The sequence below is a fragment of the Bos mutus genome, chromosome 15 (genome assembly GCF_027580195.1).
Source record: "Bos mutus isolate GX-2022 chromosome 15, NWIPB_WYAK_1.1, whole genome shotgun sequence".
NCBI lineage: Eukaryota > Metazoa > Chordata > Mammalia > Artiodactyla > Bovidae > Bos > Bos mutus.
The window spans coordinates 24,843,984-24,863,505 of NC_091631.1; the positions used below are offsets into that span (position 1 = coordinate 24,843,984).

General features: G+C 38.0%; 1 protein-coding gene across 1 annotated transcript in view; it reads left to right on the plus strand.

The window, feature by feature from the left end:
- SLC5A12 (solute carrier family 5 member 12) overlaps positions 1-19,522 on the plus strand; it is a 50,596-nt gene that overhangs the window by 13,526 nt on the left and 17,548 nt on the right. Inside the window, exons 4-9 of the mRNA XM_005890661.2 lie at positions 1,580-1,647; positions 6,556-6,710; positions 6,831-6,971; positions 12,301-12,430; positions 13,303-13,391; positions 19,306-19,418. Coding sequence (XP_005890723.1) covers positions 1,580-1,647; positions 6,556-6,710; positions 6,831-6,971; positions 12,301-12,430; positions 13,303-13,391; positions 19,306-19,418 — 696 coding nt within the window. The remainder of the gene's footprint in view (positions 1-1,579; positions 1,648-6,555; positions 6,711-6,830; positions 6,972-12,300; positions 12,431-13,302; positions 13,392-19,305; positions 19,419-19,522) is intronic.

Genomic DNA, 19,522 nt, shown 5'->3' on the forward strand with positions numbered 1-19,522 from the left:
TTTTTATACCTGCGTTGTCACCTTGAGAAATGTATGCACGAAATCTTGTTGGGAAGACATTCCTGTGGTTAGAATACTATGAATTACTGTAGTTGTCACAACATAAAGCTCTAAAAATTGATCATTGAAAATAATGCAAATAACTAGTTACTTGACTGTATCCACGTGGTTTCAAACATCCAATTTGATTGTCATTCATTTTCTAATCACTGAAGTAATGACAAATTTTTTTGAGGTTTGGTTGATTTACAATATTGTATTAGATTCAGGTGTACATCAAAGTGATTCAGTTTTATGTATATTTTTCAAGTTATTTTCCATTATAGGTTATTATAGGATATAGAATATGGTTCCCTGTGCTAAATCTTTGTTGTTTATCTTTTTCATGTATAACAGTTCAGAAATAGTATTAGAAATCCTGTGTGTGTGTGTGTTATTCGCTCAGTCATGCCCCACTCTTTGTGACCCCATGGACTGTAGCTCACCATGCTCCTCTATCCATGGGATTCTCCAGTCAAGAATACTGGAATGGATTGCCATTCCCTTCTCCAGGGAATCTTCCCAACCCAAGCATCAAACCTGGGTCTCCTGCATTGCAGGCAGATTCTTTCCCATCTGAGCTACCATTTATCCCTACTTCTTCTCTTTCCCCTTTGGTAACCATAAGTTGATAGTTTTGTGTTGTATACACACAACCTAAATAAGGTCATCCATAACATATGGTCCTTTCTGAGTAATCTCATGAAGAGGATATTCTGAATACATGAGTAAAAGGTGTTTGTAGTAATTATTTTAAGATTTACACTTGACCTTGTTGAAAGAATAGAATCCCAGGGGGAAAAAAGGAAAGAAAAACCAAAAGCAAAAGAAATTTCATAATGATATGTATAATATTAGAAGTCCTCAATATTCAATTTAATTGTGCTATGTGCTTATACTGAAAAATATTTATTCACAGTCATTGTTGAGGTGGTTTCAAAGTATGCAGACTTTGTTAAGAAAAGCAAACAAATAATGAAATGTTTGGTGCAGAAATTGGACTAATTGACTTTTTTAAGGAAAACAAACAAATAAGCAAACAATTGGTACAGAGATTGGGAACTCCAGAATCTTAAAAGAAAACATTTGGCTTATACCATTACATGAAAACTATGGACTGGGTTGCTGCTGCTCAGTCATTTCAGTTGTGTCTGACTCGGCAACCCTATGGACTGTAGCCCACCAGGCTCCTCTGTCCTTGGGATTCTCCAGGCAAGAAAACTAGAGTGGGTTGCCATGCCCGCCTCCAGGGAGTCTCCCCAACCCAGGAATGGAACCCGTGTCTCCTGTGTCTCCTACACTGCAGGTGGATTCTTTACTGCTGGGGAAGTCCCATGGACTGGGTTGAGTTATAATAATATAATAAAATAATCTCTATCAGATGTGATAAAATTTAATTTAATTTAATTTTGACCTCTAATTTGATTTTCATTTGCCCACAAAGAATACAGACAAGAATATTGTGACTTTTTCCTCATGAAGTTTGTTCTTTTACTGTTCTTAAAGGAACTTCTTTCAATATTTTTGTCTCCTTTCATAGTGACTGGGTTTGATCTCTGGGGCTCTGTGTTTGCAACGGGAATCGTTTGCACATTCTACTGTACCCTGGTATGTATCTAGCTGTGAAAAAGTATTTAGCACTACCTCCTAATATGGGATAAGGGCAAATTTTCAACAACAAAGCATCTAAGTATAGCAGAAATTGCTATTTCTCAATTAAATAAAAATATGCTGCCTTATCTGTAACAGTTTTCTGAGGAAGGTGCTGTTGTTTTATTTAAAATCCTTTTTCATATCAACCATTAGTACAAGTTGAGCTCTGGGTTCATTTGAGAGAGCCATGAGTAAAAGAAGATTTAATGACAGAAATATCTCCCCGCTTGAAGGTGAGGTGGCCATATGCAACTACTGAGAAAAAAAAAAAATGTGCTCATTAACAGTGATTATAAGCCTTAGGTAACATTTATATTGGGTTGGCCAAAAAGGTCATTTGGGTTTTTCTGTAACATCTTATGGAAAAGCTAAACAAACTTTTTGACCAACCAGTACTTCATTGACTACTGGTTGCTGCTGCTAAGTCACTTCAATCGTGTCCAACTCTGTGCGACCCCATAGACGGTAGCCCACCAGGCTCCCTGTCCCTGGGATTCTCCAGACAAGAACACTGGAGTGGGTTGCCATTTCCTTTTCAAATGCATGAAAGTGAAAAGTGAAAGTGAAGTCGCTCAGTCGTGTCTGACCCTCAGCGACTCCATGGACTGCAGACTTCCAGGCTCCTCCATCCATGGGATTTTCCAGGCAAGAGTACTGGAGTGGGGTGCCATTGCCTTCTCCATGACTACTGGCTAAAGAATACAAAATGTACCAATGAACAACCAGTGATGGCTGATATTTTGGAAACTTGAGGATTCCACACCTTGATTTTGTCTCTTATTGATGGATAAGCTTGGATTACTTTTAACATTTGGCTTTACATATGCTTAGTTTTAACCAAGGAACTTGGGTTGTATTGGAAATTATATTTATGAAATTATTACAATTAGTTTAGTTCAACAAATATTCATTGAGCACCTATCATTTGTCATGCCCTATAATAGGAGTCTTTATTCTTCTGAGCCATTGATATCATGCTTGCTAAGTCACTACAGTTGTGTCCGACTCTTTGTGACCCCATGAACTGTAGCCTGCCAGGCTCCACTGTCCATGGGATTCTCTAGGCAAGAATACTAGAATGGGTTGCCATACCCTCCTCCAGGGGATCGTCCCAACCCAGGGATGGAACCCGAGTCTGCATTGCAGGCAGATTCTTTATCATCTGAGCCACCAGGGAAGCCCTATTGGTACTATCAGTTCAGTTCAGTTCAGTTGCTCAGTTGTGACCAACTCTTGGCGACCCCAACTGCAGCACACCAGGCCTCCCTATCCATCACCGACTCCCGGAGTTTACTCAAACTCATGTTCATTGAGTCAATGATGCCATCCAACCATCTCATCCTCTGTCGTCCCCTTCTCCTCCTGCCCTCAATCTTTCCCAGCATCAGGGTCTTTTCCGATGAGTCAGTTCTTCACATCAGGTGGCCAAAGTATTGGAGTTTCAGCTTCAACATCAGTCCTTCCAATGAATATTCAGGACTGATTTCCTTTAGTATGGAAATCATACTAAATATGGACTGGTTGGATCTCCTTGTATTGGTCCTATATATGGAGCCTATAAGTAACTAGTTAAGAATATGGTAATGGTTCCCAGATAGTCAGATTGTCTTTCCCCTTTTATAGAGAAAAATAAAGTAATTGCTAAATTATCACATAGTATTTTGATATAGCATACTGTCCATGCATTTTGGCCTTGTGTGCATATCACCTACTTTTTTTAACATATGTTATGATAATATACAATTTTAAAATGTTCTTATCTCTTTTTTCATACTTATAAATCCCATCTTTTCTTTACACGGCAAAGCTTCATCTTATTTTTTTTTTCTATTCCATTCTCACTACCATGCTTCTGTTCCAGACACACACCTCCTTTTGTTGTTGTTCAGTCCCTAAGTCATGGCTCCCTCTGTGAATCCGTAGAGTACAGCACAGCAGGCTCCCTTTTCATGTCCATTGAGACGGTGATGCTATCTAACTATCTCAGCCTGGACTTCCCAGGTGGTACAGTGGTGAAGTGTCCACCTACCAAGCAGGAGACAGGTTCCATCCCTGGGTTGAGAAGATCCCCTGGAGAAGGAAATGGCAACCCATTCCAATCTTCTTGCCCAGAAAATCCCAGGACAGAGGAGCCTGGAGGGCTACACTCCATGAGGCTGCAAAAAGTTAGACACGACTGAGCATACATACATCTCCTACCTAAATTAAAAATGGGCTTCTACTTCATACATGTCTGGCCATACGTAACAGATTAGTGGCTTCAAAGTATTTGCCTGTAGGAAGATAACTAGATGCATTGCCAGGGACATGAAAGGCAGACTTCTTAGCAACAGTAATGGAAGCCAGAGCAGTGAAACAATATCTTCAAAGCATTGAAAGAAACAATTGTCAATTATAATTGTGTACTCAGCAAAACTATCTTTCAGCAAAACTATCAACTGTCAAAAACTAAGAGAAATTACCATTAACATATCTTCCCCAGAGGATAACCTGAAGGAAATATTGTGGGAAGAAATAAAATTCTCTAGATTTTGATGGAAAAAATGACAAAAATATAATTATAAACAGTAGGTCTAGTCAAACAATTTTTGGTGCTTAATCACAATAATTTTATAGTGTGGTATAATTTATATAATATTAAATAATATAATTTATAATATTAAAATGTAATAACAATAATTATATGTGATTTAGGGATTAAAAAGAATAATTTCATTTAGACCTCAATAGCATGTAAATCAAGGAGAGAGTACTTAGATTTAAAGATGTTTTAATCCTTGAATTGTTGGAGATTAAGACATTTTAAAAATTTAGACTTTAAATGAAAAATTCATGGCACAATTTCAAGGGGACCCATTTAAATAAAACAGTCAAAGTAGAAAAAGGGAATTAAAACAAAGTGAAAAAAAAATCACCCTCAACTTATTTAAGCAAAAGGAAAAAAATATATATATAGAAAAAGTAGAACAAATAGCAAAAAGATGTCAGAAACAAGTCTGGATATTTTAAAAATCACAATAAACAAAAATGAGCTAAATGTACTACCTCTTAATTGATTTCAGTGCTTCCCTCCAGCCTGCGTACCTCTGTCAGCCTAATCTTCAAACATGCATCTCTTCATGCACTTGACTGATCTAATTCTCTCTCTGCTTGCATTGTTCACAGGATAAACTGTAAGCTTCTTAGACTAGCGTTGAAAATCTTTCTGTCTGTGAGTCAGTCCGCCCAATTTGATCTCTCCTCACCACACCTCTATTCCATCCTCTCTGGCCAGGCTGCAGGCTTCAATGTCTCACCAGAACAATGGCTCATCTAGCTAACACTTGCTCATCTTGCAGTCTCTTACTCTGATAATCCCATGGATGTATAGCATAGCTAAGATAATCAGTGGACAGTGGAAGAGATTTTAAAAATAAGAAGAAATAATTCCTGCCATGCAGGAGTTTGCAACCTAGTGAGATAAACAGTCAGCAACACAAAACAACACAGACTGATTAAATACCTAAGTGACACTCAAGATACAATCAGGATTATATATGAGTGGAGTGTGGGTAGGTGTGGTTCTTGCTATATGAAGGAGTCATAAAAATCAGAGAAGTTTTCATGCCTTTTGATGCACGTTTGATAAAGTGGTTTGTTCTCTTGCCCCAGGTCTAGCTTAAGTTCAGGTTTATACATACTTTTGTATAACCCATGCCAAATAGCCTCTGAAAGGACGTCTTTGGCATTGGTCTTTGTATCACCAAAATCTGATATTTTGATTTGGATTTGGAAGGGTTTTATCGCCTTTAAAGAAAATCAAAATACCACTACTTAGGAGGGGTAAGTAAGAGATTGAATATCCTTCCAATCAGAAATTGAACAGAATATGCAAATACAATGCATCTGGAAGGGACCTTTATGCCTATTTTTTAAACTCATTTTAATTTTAATTACACAAGAAATGATGAGACAAATCCAATGTCTTCTTTCTTCTCAAGATAAAGATGAAGCCTGTCATCTTTTCATAGAAGTTCTTGACACTCTGGAGGAGTAACTGAGGATAATAATTCTATTTTTCAGCGTTAAAAATATCACATCCTTTCATTCCCATAGTGCTTATTCATTTTCAAAATACTTTTAAAATATATCACTTCATTTAATCTTTCCTAGTTTGCGCATTCCATCTTCGCCATGGTCCTAAGATTCTCCAGCAGCCTCTTTCTTTCCTTTCTTCTTGCCCACATCGTTCCAACTAGAATTGTACATTGGAGTCACCTGGAGGGCTTTCAGAAACACTTAGAACTGCCCCAACCCAGACCTCAGTTTATTCTGAATTCCTGGGAATGGGGCTCAAACATTGTTTTTTGTTTGTGCGCTTTTAAATTCCCCAAGTGACTGTAAAGAGGATCCAGATTTGATAACAACTTCTCTAACCACTTGTTTAATCACCCTCTCCTGAAATCTACTGTTAGATTCACTCTCCTGACACTCTGGTTTGCTCATCTCACTATTCGATCTTCCTCCAGCTCTTAAAACGCTTTTCTCCATGAACGTATGGAATCTATCATTCCTTCCCAGTTCTTTTCTTTTTTTTTCAGTAGCCTACCATTTCCGTTTCCCCACATTTATTCACTAAATTTACAAAAATAAATCTCAAGTTGTACAAGCCAGACCCAGGTGATTATCCCCAATAAACTTGGCAGATAAAAGGTGTTCAGTGACTGTGAAAGGAAGGGAGAAGGAAAGAATGAAAGGAAGGAAGGGAGAAAGGGAAGAAAAAGACAGAAAGGGTGGTATCTAGCAGATAGCAAAGAGGCTGTGCTGAAGTGGAAGGGTTTGAGTCTTCACTTTAAGAACTCACATCCATTCTCTTCATTTCAGGGAGGATTAAAAGCAGTAGTGTGGACAGATGCATTTCAGATGGTTGTCATGATCGTGGGCTTCTTAACGGTTCTCATTCAAGGATCAACCTATGCTGGTGGATTACACAATGTATTAGAACAAGCAGAAAATGGATCTCGATTAAATATATTTGAGTATGTCCAACGCTACTTTTTCTTGTTTTATAAACATTTAGCTGTATGACCTCATCACCTAAAATAATATTTAGGTATCAAAGGAATGTGTTTGCTCACTCATTTCTCTCTGCTTCATAGCTTTGATGTAGATCCTCTCAGGAGGCACACTTTTTGGACAATCTCAGTGGGAGGAACCTTTACATGGCTTGGAATCTATGGAGTTAATCAGTCAACCATCCAGCGATGCATCTCTTGCAAAACAGAAAAGCATGCGAAGCTGTAAGTTATTAATAAACATTTTTATGTTTTCTTCTCTGCCGTTCTTGGGTATTTATATGCTTTGAGTGTGTATATGTATGTGTAAAAGAGAGAAAGAAGTGAAGATTCTTTTAACCCTTTCAATAATTTTTTGAGGCAGGCATGGCTATTACTCCCTTCTCCATGAGGAAGTGGCAGGGCTGGGATTTGAACTTGTTTTTGTCTGCCTTTTCTCACTATCACTTGCTGCTTTCATTTTTTGAGAAATTACTAGGTTGAATTAGGTGCTGTGGGAGACAATGCAAAGATAAGGAGCACCTGTCTCTTACCTACAGTTTCGGTGACGAGTTGGTTCTCATCACTATTTCCATTCACCATGTGGTCTCTTCAACTAGCATCTTTATTTTGATGGATTTACCATAAAAGTTTCCAAGGAGGTTAAGAGAATAAAACACAAGGTAATGAGGCAGTTATAACACAGGTAATGAGTCAGTCATAACAGGACTTTAGTGTCTCTAACTCCTGCCAGGATAATCAGTAACCAGTCTTACCAGGCCGCTTACTCTGAAGAACACCACAGAGTCACAACTTGTTAAGCCTTTTTTAAACCATGCAAGTCATCCCACTCTCGAGAGTGGAGACCAAATAAAGTTATACACTGTTTTTTTTTTTTTTTTTGCAAAGCTGGAATAAATAAGCTAGAATTGCATTGAAAATAGGCATTTCATCCTCATTGCTGCTATCCAAAGTTCCAGCCTCTGCAGACCTGTCAGGATGCCCTTAACTTCTTTTGGAATGAGAAACAGTCTCTATAAATATTTCCACAGCTGATCATAAAGACTTTAATTGCATAGTTTCTTATTTAGATGGAATAAAAGATACAAGTAAATGGACATAGTTCAACATTTTGTGACTTGAATTACAAAAGGGAATATATTACTTATATAGTTCACATACCCTCAGAAGGAAGAAGTGAATATGTTGTTTACTATTCTATCATTTCATATCTTATTACAATAAATAATATTAAACTCTCTACGCATGTGATCATCACTTTATCAAATAGTTGAATTGCTTAAAATGTGTTCAAGATCAAATGTAATTTTGATCTTAAAATAATATGAAATTAGAATTTATTTAAAGTTCTGCATTAAAATAAACTAGAGGATATCTGATAGGGGAAGAATCCTTAGGTGAAATAAATAATAATTCTCTGTTAGAGCAAGGGTTTTTTTGGTCTTATGTGATTGTGTTATACCATTTATTCTTGTGAACATGACCAATTTCTTCCTATTACTATAATAGTACCTAAAAGTTAGGAAATGTACTTTTTTCATCATATTCCCTACATGTCCAAGAATGATACTTTGTGCTCATTAAATATTTATTACTTATTTTACAAAGCAATGCTTCAAGGTGGTGCTTATATATGTGAGTGTATAAGCATATAAATTGATACATATATACATAGGAATTTGTATGTGTGTGTGTGTGTAGGAGTGTGTGTGTGTAGGAGTGTTTGTGTATACTCCTGCAAGTGTACTTGTGTTTGTGTATCTTTCAGTCTCATTTAGTGGACTGGTTTAAATTAAGCAACCCATTCATAATAGTTTCTTGGAATTTGTTATATTAGTATTTGATGCATATGAAAACTGTCAGAAAAGGAGAGATACTCATTAAGGAAGAAATATGTATAATTTCCTAAGCATTTAAGATCGCCATTCTTTTTTTTTTATTTTTATTTTATTTTTAAACTTTACATAATTGTATTAGTTTTGCCAAATATCAAAATGAATCCGCCACAGGTATACATGTGTTCCCCATCCTGAACCCTCCTCACTCCTCCCTCCCCATACCATCCCTCTGGGTCGTCCCAGTGCACTAGCCCCAAGCATCCAGTATCGTGCATCGAACCTGGACTGGCAACTCGTTTCATACATGATATTTTACATGTTTCAATGCCATTCTCCCAAATCTTCCCACCCTCTCCCTCTCCCACAGAGTCCATAAGACTGTTCTATACATCAGTGTCTCTTTTGCTGTCTCGTACACAGGGTTATTGTTACCATCTTTCTAAATTCCATATATATGCGTTAGTATACTGTATTGGTGTTTTTCCTTCTGGCTTACTTCACTCGCCATTCTTGATTTGACCCATCCCCACTCCCATGGAGAGACCAGAACTATGGTAGGAATTTTGTTAGAATAAGGAAAGATGAAAAAATAAAAACTGTCTTTAGAAAATATTTACCTGTAAGAATCTAAGTTGATTTCATTGATACCATCCAGGAGTGAGAAATTAGCCCAAGTGGTCAGTACAGTTAAAGTGCCCATAGCTGGAGGGGAGATTGCTAGAGTAGAGATCTACTGGGACCATCATTTGTCACAGAACTTGAGCATCAAGGCCAGCACTGGGGCACCTGAATGCCACTCAGAGCCAGCTGCCAGCAGACTCTGACCTAGAAGGCTCTATAGAATGTTGATCACAAGTACCACTTCCATTCAGTTATCTGATGTGATTAAAACAGTCCATCAGGGCTAAACCTATGAATCATTGGTAGGCGAAAATACATCCAGAAAGTTCATACTGAATGTGGCCATAAGTGAAAACCAAAAGTGACGCATTATAAATGAATTGAATTGCATGGTTAGAATTCTGATTACTTACAAAAGACACCTTCATCTCAAGCTAGATCTTCTTCACACCCAGGAACAGTACCACTTACCGTCATCTTAGATGTGCTCCCTGGAAACTTCCTTGGACTCTTGTTTCTAGAATTCCATTTACATTTCAGGAGTGCTGGTGGGAGATAGTGCTGTGAGGGCAGGAGAAGCTGGTGCAGGTTATCAGGTCCCTTCCCACCACCACTCATCTCCCAGCTAAGATGAGCACGTCCACATGCAGTCCCTTTTGTTCCATTCTCATTGCCTTTATTTATTTTCTTTGTATCTCTTATCATATATAAAAACACCTTGTTTATTTTGCTTTGGTGATTATTACCTGCCTCCAGTGGGTTCGGGGTTGCCCACTGCTATGTCCTCAGTACCTAAAAGAACCTGGTACATAATGATGCCTAATAAGTATTTTCTGAATGAATCACCAAAATGGCTTAGGTTTCAAATAGGAGAATCAGCCTTGCAGGGAGTTAAAGTATATCTCTAATGAAAAAATGGGTTTCCCAGGTGGTGCAGAGGTAAGGAATCCACCTGCCCATTGCTGAAGACGCAAGAGACACAGGTTCAGTGCCTGGGTTCAGGATCAGGCAAGATCCCCTGGAGAAGGGCATGACAATCCACTCCAGTATTCTTGCCTGGAGAATCCCATGGACAGAAGAGCCTGGCTACAGTCCATGGGATCACAAAGAGTCGGACATGACTGAGCACGCACACACATCTAGATCCAGTGTGAGGCCAACCAAATTTCAAATCTTCCCTGATGTCATGGTCTTGTGCAAGTTGGAAAAGAATTTCCAGACATGAAGCAGAATGAGAGGAGAATAGTTTATTAGAGCAGAAAACACTGTTAGAGCAGTGGGCCGGCTCAAGGGAGAGTTGAGGCTTTTGTGGCTTTTTTAGAGCTTCAAGACAAAGAAAACTCCTGCTGGAAGGGTGGCATTAGATTATTTGTTAGGGTGCTATAGGTTGGGTAATAGAGTGGGTATTTTTACCTAATATGGGATCAGGGGGTTGGCAGATTTAGATTAGGACTGCTCATGGCAATGGCTGCTCTGGCACCTAGTCAGTTCCAGAGTTGACCTTAGCGCAGGTCCCACGTCTGTGGCCTTGGTACAAGGCCTTACACCTATGTCCTGGGCATATGGCTCCACACCTGAGATTTAGAAAATGTGTGATATTTTGACTTTCAAAGGACAGTATGAATACAAAATAGCCATAAGATACTACAAATGCACTCAAATTGAAGTTAAGAAGAATTTTGTAGAATTTAAAAGAATAAAAAAGAATTGCTTCAAAGAAATAGGGAAAATGACTTTAGGTTTGTCATACTTTATATTGCCTTTTAAAAAACTGAACTTTAAATTTCATCTGACTTAATCCCTAAAGTGAATATTGCCAAAATATGTCTACTTCTACATTTATCTCATCATCCCTCTGGGGGGGAAAAAGATGTTAAAACATAAGTTGGCTTTTTGACAGTTTCATGAATTGGGAGAGGGGAAATTATTTGAAGTTATATAATATGAGTGATTGATACATGAAATTTCACCCAAGGAATTAGACCTGACCCCATATTTAAGGCTTTGCAGAAAATCTCTCAATTTCAAAAGCTTTACAGAAAAACTCTTGAATTAAAAAACTCATAAAAAAATCTATCTTGTTTAAATTTCATAATCAGTCTAAAAATGTAACATTCCCAAATAAAAATGAAAAAATACAAAATGTAATGATTTTTTTAAATTGCAATATAATCGACATAATACTATGGGGCTTCCCCGGTGGATCAGTGGTAATAAATCTGCCTTCAATGCAAGAGCCACAGGAGATGCAGGTTCAATCCCTGGGTTGGGAAGATCATCTGGAAGAGGACATGGCAACCCACTCCAGTGTTCTTGCCTGGAGAACCCGTGGACAGAAGAGCCTGGTGGGCTACAGTCCATAGCATTTCAAAGAGTCAGACATGACTGAAGTGACTTAGGACGCACATAATATTTTTTTTTTTCGCACATAATATTATATTCGTTTCAGGTGTATGACATAGTGACTTGATATCAGAAAATAAAGATTTCTGAAGGCTAGAGAATTTTATTTTATAGCAAAAAGGCCATCCAAATTTTGTCTGGATTCTTTGGTAATGACCTTGTTGACTTAGAAAAATGCACTATGTAACAGATGCAAGTTAAATTTTATTTGGGGCAAAAAATGAGAACTGAAGCCCAGAAGATAGCACCTCAGATAGCTCTGAGAAACTGCTCCAAAGAGGCAGGGGGGAAAGGTCAGTACATTTGTGATTTTGGTGAAGAAAGAATACATGCAGTCAAGCACATGTTTTTCCAGAAGGTTTCTAACTAGTCTTGTGAAGCTTTTGCTAGTCACTAGGAACAGCCATCACCATGAAGAATTTTAATGCTTTTCTAGATATAAGGAGATATAAAAATTGAGTTCATAAAATTAGCTGCTTAAAATATCTAACTATCTGAAGACCTGTCCTGCCAGTTTTTCCTGAACACAGAGTGCCTCATTTCTGCTCTCCAACCTAAACTCCTTTCAGGATGTGTTGAAAATCAGCAGCTGCAGCAGCTCATGATTTAATGCCATGGCAAGTGCCAAATTGTAGTTGACAACCTCATCACATTATAGTTTGACATAGAGTCTACCGTGTGTTCTTTTCTAGAGCCTTGTACTTCAACTTGCTAGGTCTCTGGATCATTCTGCTATGTGCAGTCTTTTCTGGTTTAACCATGTACGCGCACTTCAAAGACTGTGATCCTTGGACTTCGGGCATCATCTCAGCCCCAGACCAGGTATGTGCTCCCTTGGGGCCAGCTGAAATGAGTGTGTTTCGGGCCATCACTAGATAATGTTGAGCCTTTCTCTTTTTCCACCTGGACTTCTAGCTATTTCCCAAACCCCACGATTTGATTTTTTCCTCTCCTCTTGGATGATATTGTCACAGACCAGGATCTATAGTCTTCACTCTCTCCTCCTACTTGTTAAACTGCCACTGTGTCTTGTGGGAGCTCCTCTCCCACGAATCTAGCTCCAGAGTAGAACCATAATACCTAGATTCCCTGAAGACCTGTTTTAAGTACTTGTTTTTATGGCTTGGTTTCTATCATTAAAGTAAACAGGCAAGAAAATGGCACACATTGAAAACATTAAAAAAAATTAAAGGTTTCTGAACATTCTAAAGTTCATACAGTGGGTTTTCCTAATATGACTGTCTGCTTCCTACCGCTTCTCCTACCCTACAGCTGGACCTCAGGTCCATGGAAATTGGATGGATCATAACTTCATTTGCTGGCATTTAAAAACCATAGTCAATGAAAACTTCTTTATAATTACTTTCTTTTTTTCCCCACCTTCTTTTGCTAAAAAGCTACAATACGTGCTCAGATGCTTAGTCTTGCCCAACTATTTATGACCCCATGGACTGTCAGCCAGCAGTCTCCCCTGTCCATGGGATTCTCGCAGCAAGAATACTGGAGTGATGTACTATTTCCCCCTCCAGAGGATCTTCCCACCCCAGGGATGGCATTCGTGTCTCTTACATCTCCTGCATTGGCAGGCAGATTCTTTACCACTAGTGCCGCACAGGAAGCCCCCAAAATCCCACATTTCAGACATTGCTGATGAGACCTCTCACCTGTCCCATCTTATCTTGCCTCCTCTTCAGCTGATGCCATACTTCGTCATGGAGTTATTTTCCACGATGCCTGGACTTCCAGGACTTTTCGTGGCTTGTGCCTTCAGTGGAACTTTGAGGTTAGTGTATTGATAACACTTGTCAATAGTGTTCTGACAATGAGGATGGTAATAACAAAGCAACAAGGATGAAAAGAGTATTAGTGGTACTCACCACCAGTATTACTGAGTTCTCACTGTGTATTAGCTGCCTTCTGAATGCTTTATATGTATCTGTTCATCAGTTGTCATACAGTATATGAGACCGAAACTACTCATTATCTTCTGCTGACAGATAAGGAAACTGAGATTTAGCAAGGTAGATAACTTACCCACGGTAAGAGAGTAAACTGCAGAAGTCGTATGTAAACCTAGGCCTGCTCTTGCACTAGATCTCTCTGTTTATTTTCTCAACCTCTTCTGGAGCTCACTGCCCCCATGGTTTCACATCACTTGCCCACAAGGCAGCTCTGTTTGCTGGCATTTCTCATTCAGCTGCAGTAGATTCTTCCAGATCTCTTCTTTGCAATCCATTCTCTACATCTTTAATAACACACTCAGGCAGCTAAGAACATCCATTTCCAAAATGTAGGCATTATTATAAATTCAAAATTATTCACATGTTTACTCTGACATATGTTAAAAGGCTTATACTATGCCAGGCACAGCTGGTGACGTGGGGATGCTGCAGACAAGATTGGCATAAATGTTGCCCTTAAATAGAGTTTGCATTCTAGTGAACATGGGAGATGGATAATATATAACTAAACAGTAACAAAAAAACAAGATATTATTTGATGATGACAAATAGCATAAAGGAAATGACAGAGTGATAGCATAGAGAGAGGCTGGGTTGGGAGCTCTGTTTTTGAAAGGGTCTTTAGTGCACTTCTATTTAAGTGTATGACATTTGCGTTGAGATCTAAAGAGTGTGAAGATCACAAACAGGAATTTTTGCAGGCAGTGAGGAGGGCAAATACCAAACCCCCCAAGGACATAATCTGTATGAAACAGTTCAGGATCAATGAAAGCGGTTGAAGCTTAAGAAATCAAGAGGAGAGCAAATGAGGAGAAATTAGAAGAGGCAAGCAAGCATCAGATCAGGAAAGTTTTTATGAAAGACTGAAGAGCTTTCATTGCATATTAATTAGGAAGTCATTGGAAAATTTGAAGCAGGGAAGTTTGAGTGAGTGATGTCATACAGCTGAAGACTTGGTCTTGTTTGTGAAGGGAAGGGGCTATCGCAAAAGAAGGAGTGGTGAGAGCAAATGACTATAAAGGAGACTTTTGCCTTAACCCAGGTGAGACATGACAGTCATGGGGAGAATGGTGGGGGCAAGAGTATTGAGAAAAATGGACTAAAACAGTAAGACAGTATCACTTTTTTAGATTCCACATATAAGTGATACCATATGGTATTTGTCTTTGTCTGACTTAATTCATTTAGTATAATACAAATTGCCTTGAGCAGAAGTGGGGTTGGCTATCTTTCCATACCTTCACTGGCCATTTGAATTTCTTTCTCTGTGAAATGCCAGTTCATGTTCCCTGTTACTTTTTTGTTTGCTTTTGAGTTTTCTTCCATATATATATATATGGGAAAGGATTATTGATATATATCTCATTTTTTCTCATTTGTCCTATGTATATTTGCTTTATTAATATTTTTGAATATATGGAACAGCTATATCATATTAATTAATTTTTTACATAATGATTTCTAGGTTTATATCATTCTTCTCTGCTCCATGCTTACAAATAATCATCCAGATATCATTCTAGTATATTTATTGTCTTATTAAATGTTAAAATTATTAAATCATCTAGACTATACATGGGGTATAGTATATACATGGGGTATAGTATAGAAAAGAAGTGGAGTTCCTGACTTATTTTTCTGCTAAGATAGTAGCAAGTTACCTCATTATTTTTAATGAAAATCACCTTTTCATCACTGACTTGAAATGCTACTTTTATTACATCCTACCTTCTTTAATATTTTTGGAACTTTTCCTGGATTTTCTGTTATATTCCTTTGATCTATTTGTGTACAGCTATAATGATACTAATAATTTTAATGACTAAGCTTTAAAGTACATCATGAGAAACGCTGGTCTGGAAGAAGCACAAACTGGAATCAAGATTGCTGGGAGAAATATCAATAACATCAGATATGCAGATGACACCACCCTTATGGCAGAAAGTGAAGAGGAACTGAAAAGCCTCTTGATGAAAGTGAAAGAGGAGAGTGAAAAAGTTGGCTTAAAGCTCAACATTCAGAAAATGAAGATCATGGCATCTGGTCCCATCATTTCATGGGAAATTGATGGGGAAACAGTGGAAACAGTGACTGACTTTATTTTGGGGGGCTCCAAAATCATTGCAGATGGTGACTGCAGCCATGAAATTAAAAGACGCTTACTCCTTGGAAGGAAAGTTATGATCAACCTAGATAGCATATTCAAAAGCAGAGACATTCCTTTGCCAACAAAGGTCCTTCTAGTCAAGGCTATGGTTTTTCCAGTGTCATGTATGGATGTGAGAGTTGGACTGTGAAGAAAGCTGAGCGCCGAAGAATTGATGCTTTTGAATTGTGGTGTTGGAGAAGACTCATGAGAGTCCCTTGGACTGCAAGGAGATCCAACCAGTCCATCCTAAAGGAGATCATTCCTGGGTGTTCATTGGAAGGACTGATGTTGAAGCTGAAACTCCAGTACTTTGGCCACCTCATGGGAAGAGTTGACTCATTGGAAAAGACTCTGATGCTGGGAGGGATTGAGGGCAGGAGGAGAAGGGGATGACAGAGGATGAGATGGCTGGATGGTATCACTGACTTGATGGACATGAGTTTGAATGAACTCCAGGAGTTGGTGATAGACAGAGAGGCCTAGTGTGCTGCAATTCATGGGGTCACAAAGAGTCAGACACAACTGAGCGACTGAACTGAACTGAACTGAAGCTTTAAAGAATGATTTTAAATATGTTAACTTAGTATATGGTATTTATTCATTACTTTTACAGAATTTCCCTTGATATCATTTTTTTCTAATTGTTTTCAGTCCATTCTATAAAACTTGAATGTACTCAAGTCATAATATTTGCAAATACTTTTGAGTTCTTCTTTCCTAATAGCTACACTTCTATGTTCACTCTCATATAATTATGCTTTGAGAACAATGATAAGAAAATTGAGGGATTACAGAAATCTTTGTTTTGTTATATGCTTTAAAGGGAATGGTTCCTGGATATTACCAGTAAATATGATACCAGGTTTTGGTTTGAATGATATTATTTATTTACATTTAATATACTTATATATAAAACTAACAAAATCATAAATAAGAACAATAATGCCTATATTTATTCTACTTTTAGGAAATATTTTTATCAGGGAGATATATGGAATTGTGATTACTATTGGCATTTTTGAAATGACTATTGTTTTCTTTTCTAGCTTTTGACATATCAATATTAGTATGCTTATGTATTTCCAAAATAGCAATATCTATGAATTCACATAATGATTTTAGCTTGCTTATGGTATAATTTTAATTTAGTGTTCTGCTGAATTATTTTTGCTACTTTACTTCATAGGATTTTGCATCAGTAGTACAAATGATGTTGTTCTGTGGTGTTAGTATCGGCATCTCAGGGAAACTAAGGAAGAAATAAAGAACAGTAGAGGATCAAATGCAAATAGGGATGACACATTAGCTTTCATTTGGTCCCTCCCTACAGAGCTTGTTTTATTTATTCAATTTTCCTAAAGCTGACTCCTCCATAATGGATAAATATAGCTGTCAACAGATTGATTCTCTCGTAAAAGAATAGTTGATTCTTTTGATCTCAAATCCAAAAATTCCAAGAAAGAGATATACTGGACAGTACATACTATAGAGAGATTTCTTTTGCTGTAAGGTTAAGCAGGATGTTGGGTTAGAGAATGGGGAAGACAAGGAAAGGGGTAGAATAAAGAGATAGTGGTTTAAAGCTAGGAAAGAAAAAAAGATTTTCACCATCTTGTACCAGTTTTAGAATCTGAGAAATTGACATATGGATAATATATCTGACTGCAAAAGCAGTCCAGCAGAGGTTCTGCAAATCTGATCCTTCTGGGGAAAAACGGCTTTCTGTCGCCTCCCTCCCAGTGGATTCAAAGGTAGAAAATAAACCCTAAAACTTAAAGCTTTCAAATGATGGATTTTGAGCCATATATGTAGGGAGCATAGAAGCTTATTTTATTTGATCCTCTCCTTTCTTTATTTGACTTGCATGGAGCTGCAGATAGAAGAGAAGTCTTCTAGGGGACATACACTGTGCCTTGATTCTCAGGAAAAGGAGAAAGCTAAGCTGAAGTATTTGGAATTTCAATTTCTAGAAATGGGTCACAGAAAGTTTCTACTAACTGTATCTGTCATTAGGGAAAGAACTTTTAAATTTTGCACTAGATGGACCTGGAACCATCCCAACTGAAGTAAACTACAGCTAATGAATTAATAATAATACTATTATCTTGCGTTACAGAAAAAAAGGCAAAGTTTGCATTTTCTTCCATGCTGTTGCCATAGCTACAGCTTGTCTTCAAATGAGCATTGGAGGATAACAAAACAATTAGCTAATGGATAGCAGTGGAAAAGGAAAGCATTGGAGAAGGAAATGGCAACCCACTCCAGTGTTCTTGCCTGGAGAATCCCAGGGACAGGGGAGCTTGGTGGGCTGCCGTCTATGGGGTCGCACAGAGTCGGACACGACTGAAGCGACTTAGTAGCAGCAGCAGCAATGGAGAATTTACCAACAGCTGACCAGGCTTTGTTCATTTGTTTCTTTCTTTTCCAGAACTTTTGTTTGTGCTTGTGATTTTGCATAACATGAATTTAATAAATACATCTATCCTACTAACTAAAATATTCCTGGTCTGTATGAGAAATTTAATAAGTTTTCATGTTGTTCTACAAAGGAAACTCCAATTTTTTGATTTTTCTGTCCATTAAGCAAATTTTGGGCTGTAAGACTGAACTCTGTTTGGAAAGTTAGAGAGAGAATACCAGAGCTTTTATGTGCTTTTGATCTTTGCCTACTTCCTAGTATTTTCTTTGTCTCTTTCTCCCTTATTAATTACATGCTAGTCACACTGGTGCTTCCTGTTGTTGGATGAAACAAGTTTTCCATCTGCAGGCATTTACTTAAAATTTTCTCTTTGTTCTAAAACATCTTATTCTGAATTTGCAAGGATCCTTTCAGTACCTATCTTAACTACCACTGTCCATGGAATTCTCCAGGCAAGAGTTCTAGGGTGGGTTGCCATTCCCTTCTTCAGAGGATCTTCTCAAACTAGGGATCAAACCTGGGTCTCCCACATTGCAGGCAGGCACTTCACTATCTGAGCCACCAGGGAAGCCCTTCCTTAGAGAAGAATCCTAACTTCATTTCAGTTTAGGTCTCTGCAAGATATGCTTTCTTAACTCTTTGTTATTTTTCTTCATAACAGTGTAGTCAGTTGAATAATTAGTTGTTAAATATCTATGTCACAACTAAAGTATAAGCTCTATGTCTTTCTGGTTCACTATTGTATGCCTAGTATTCAGAATGAACAGATGTATAAATGGTATGAATGAAAGAATGAATGAATGACATATTGTAGTGATTCCTGAAGTAGAATATCACTACTTCCTGCATCAAGTTTAACCTACACACACACACACACACACAAAACCTCTCTGCTACTGCATGTTAGCTTATTTAAGGTCTAGGGAAATCAGTGGGAGTTAGAGAATGAAAGGTTAGCTTCTTCACTGGAATTAGAGGAAGAAAGTGAAAAGCTTTAAACACAGAAACAGCTTTGGAGAGTGAGGCCCTGTAGTTCCCCAGAGATCCAGAATAAGGACATACGTCTATTTTGTCTAGAGCCTTGCCTTGTCTATTTACCCTGGATGCCAGGGCAGGCCGGTCAGCTTTATTTAGTTTGGGCTGTGTTCTCGCTTTTGTCTCCATATAGCACCGTGGCTGCCAGCATCAATGCCTTAGCAACAGTGACCTTTGAGGATTTTGTCAAGAGCTGTTTTCCTCGTCTCTCTGACAAGCTGAGCACCTGGATCAGTAAAGGCTTATGTAGGTACAGCCGGTGGATCTTCTATTCCGTATCATGAAATGTATATGTGGTACATGTCAAAATCCTGCACACTCTATTCAGTGCATACTGACAGGCACAAGTG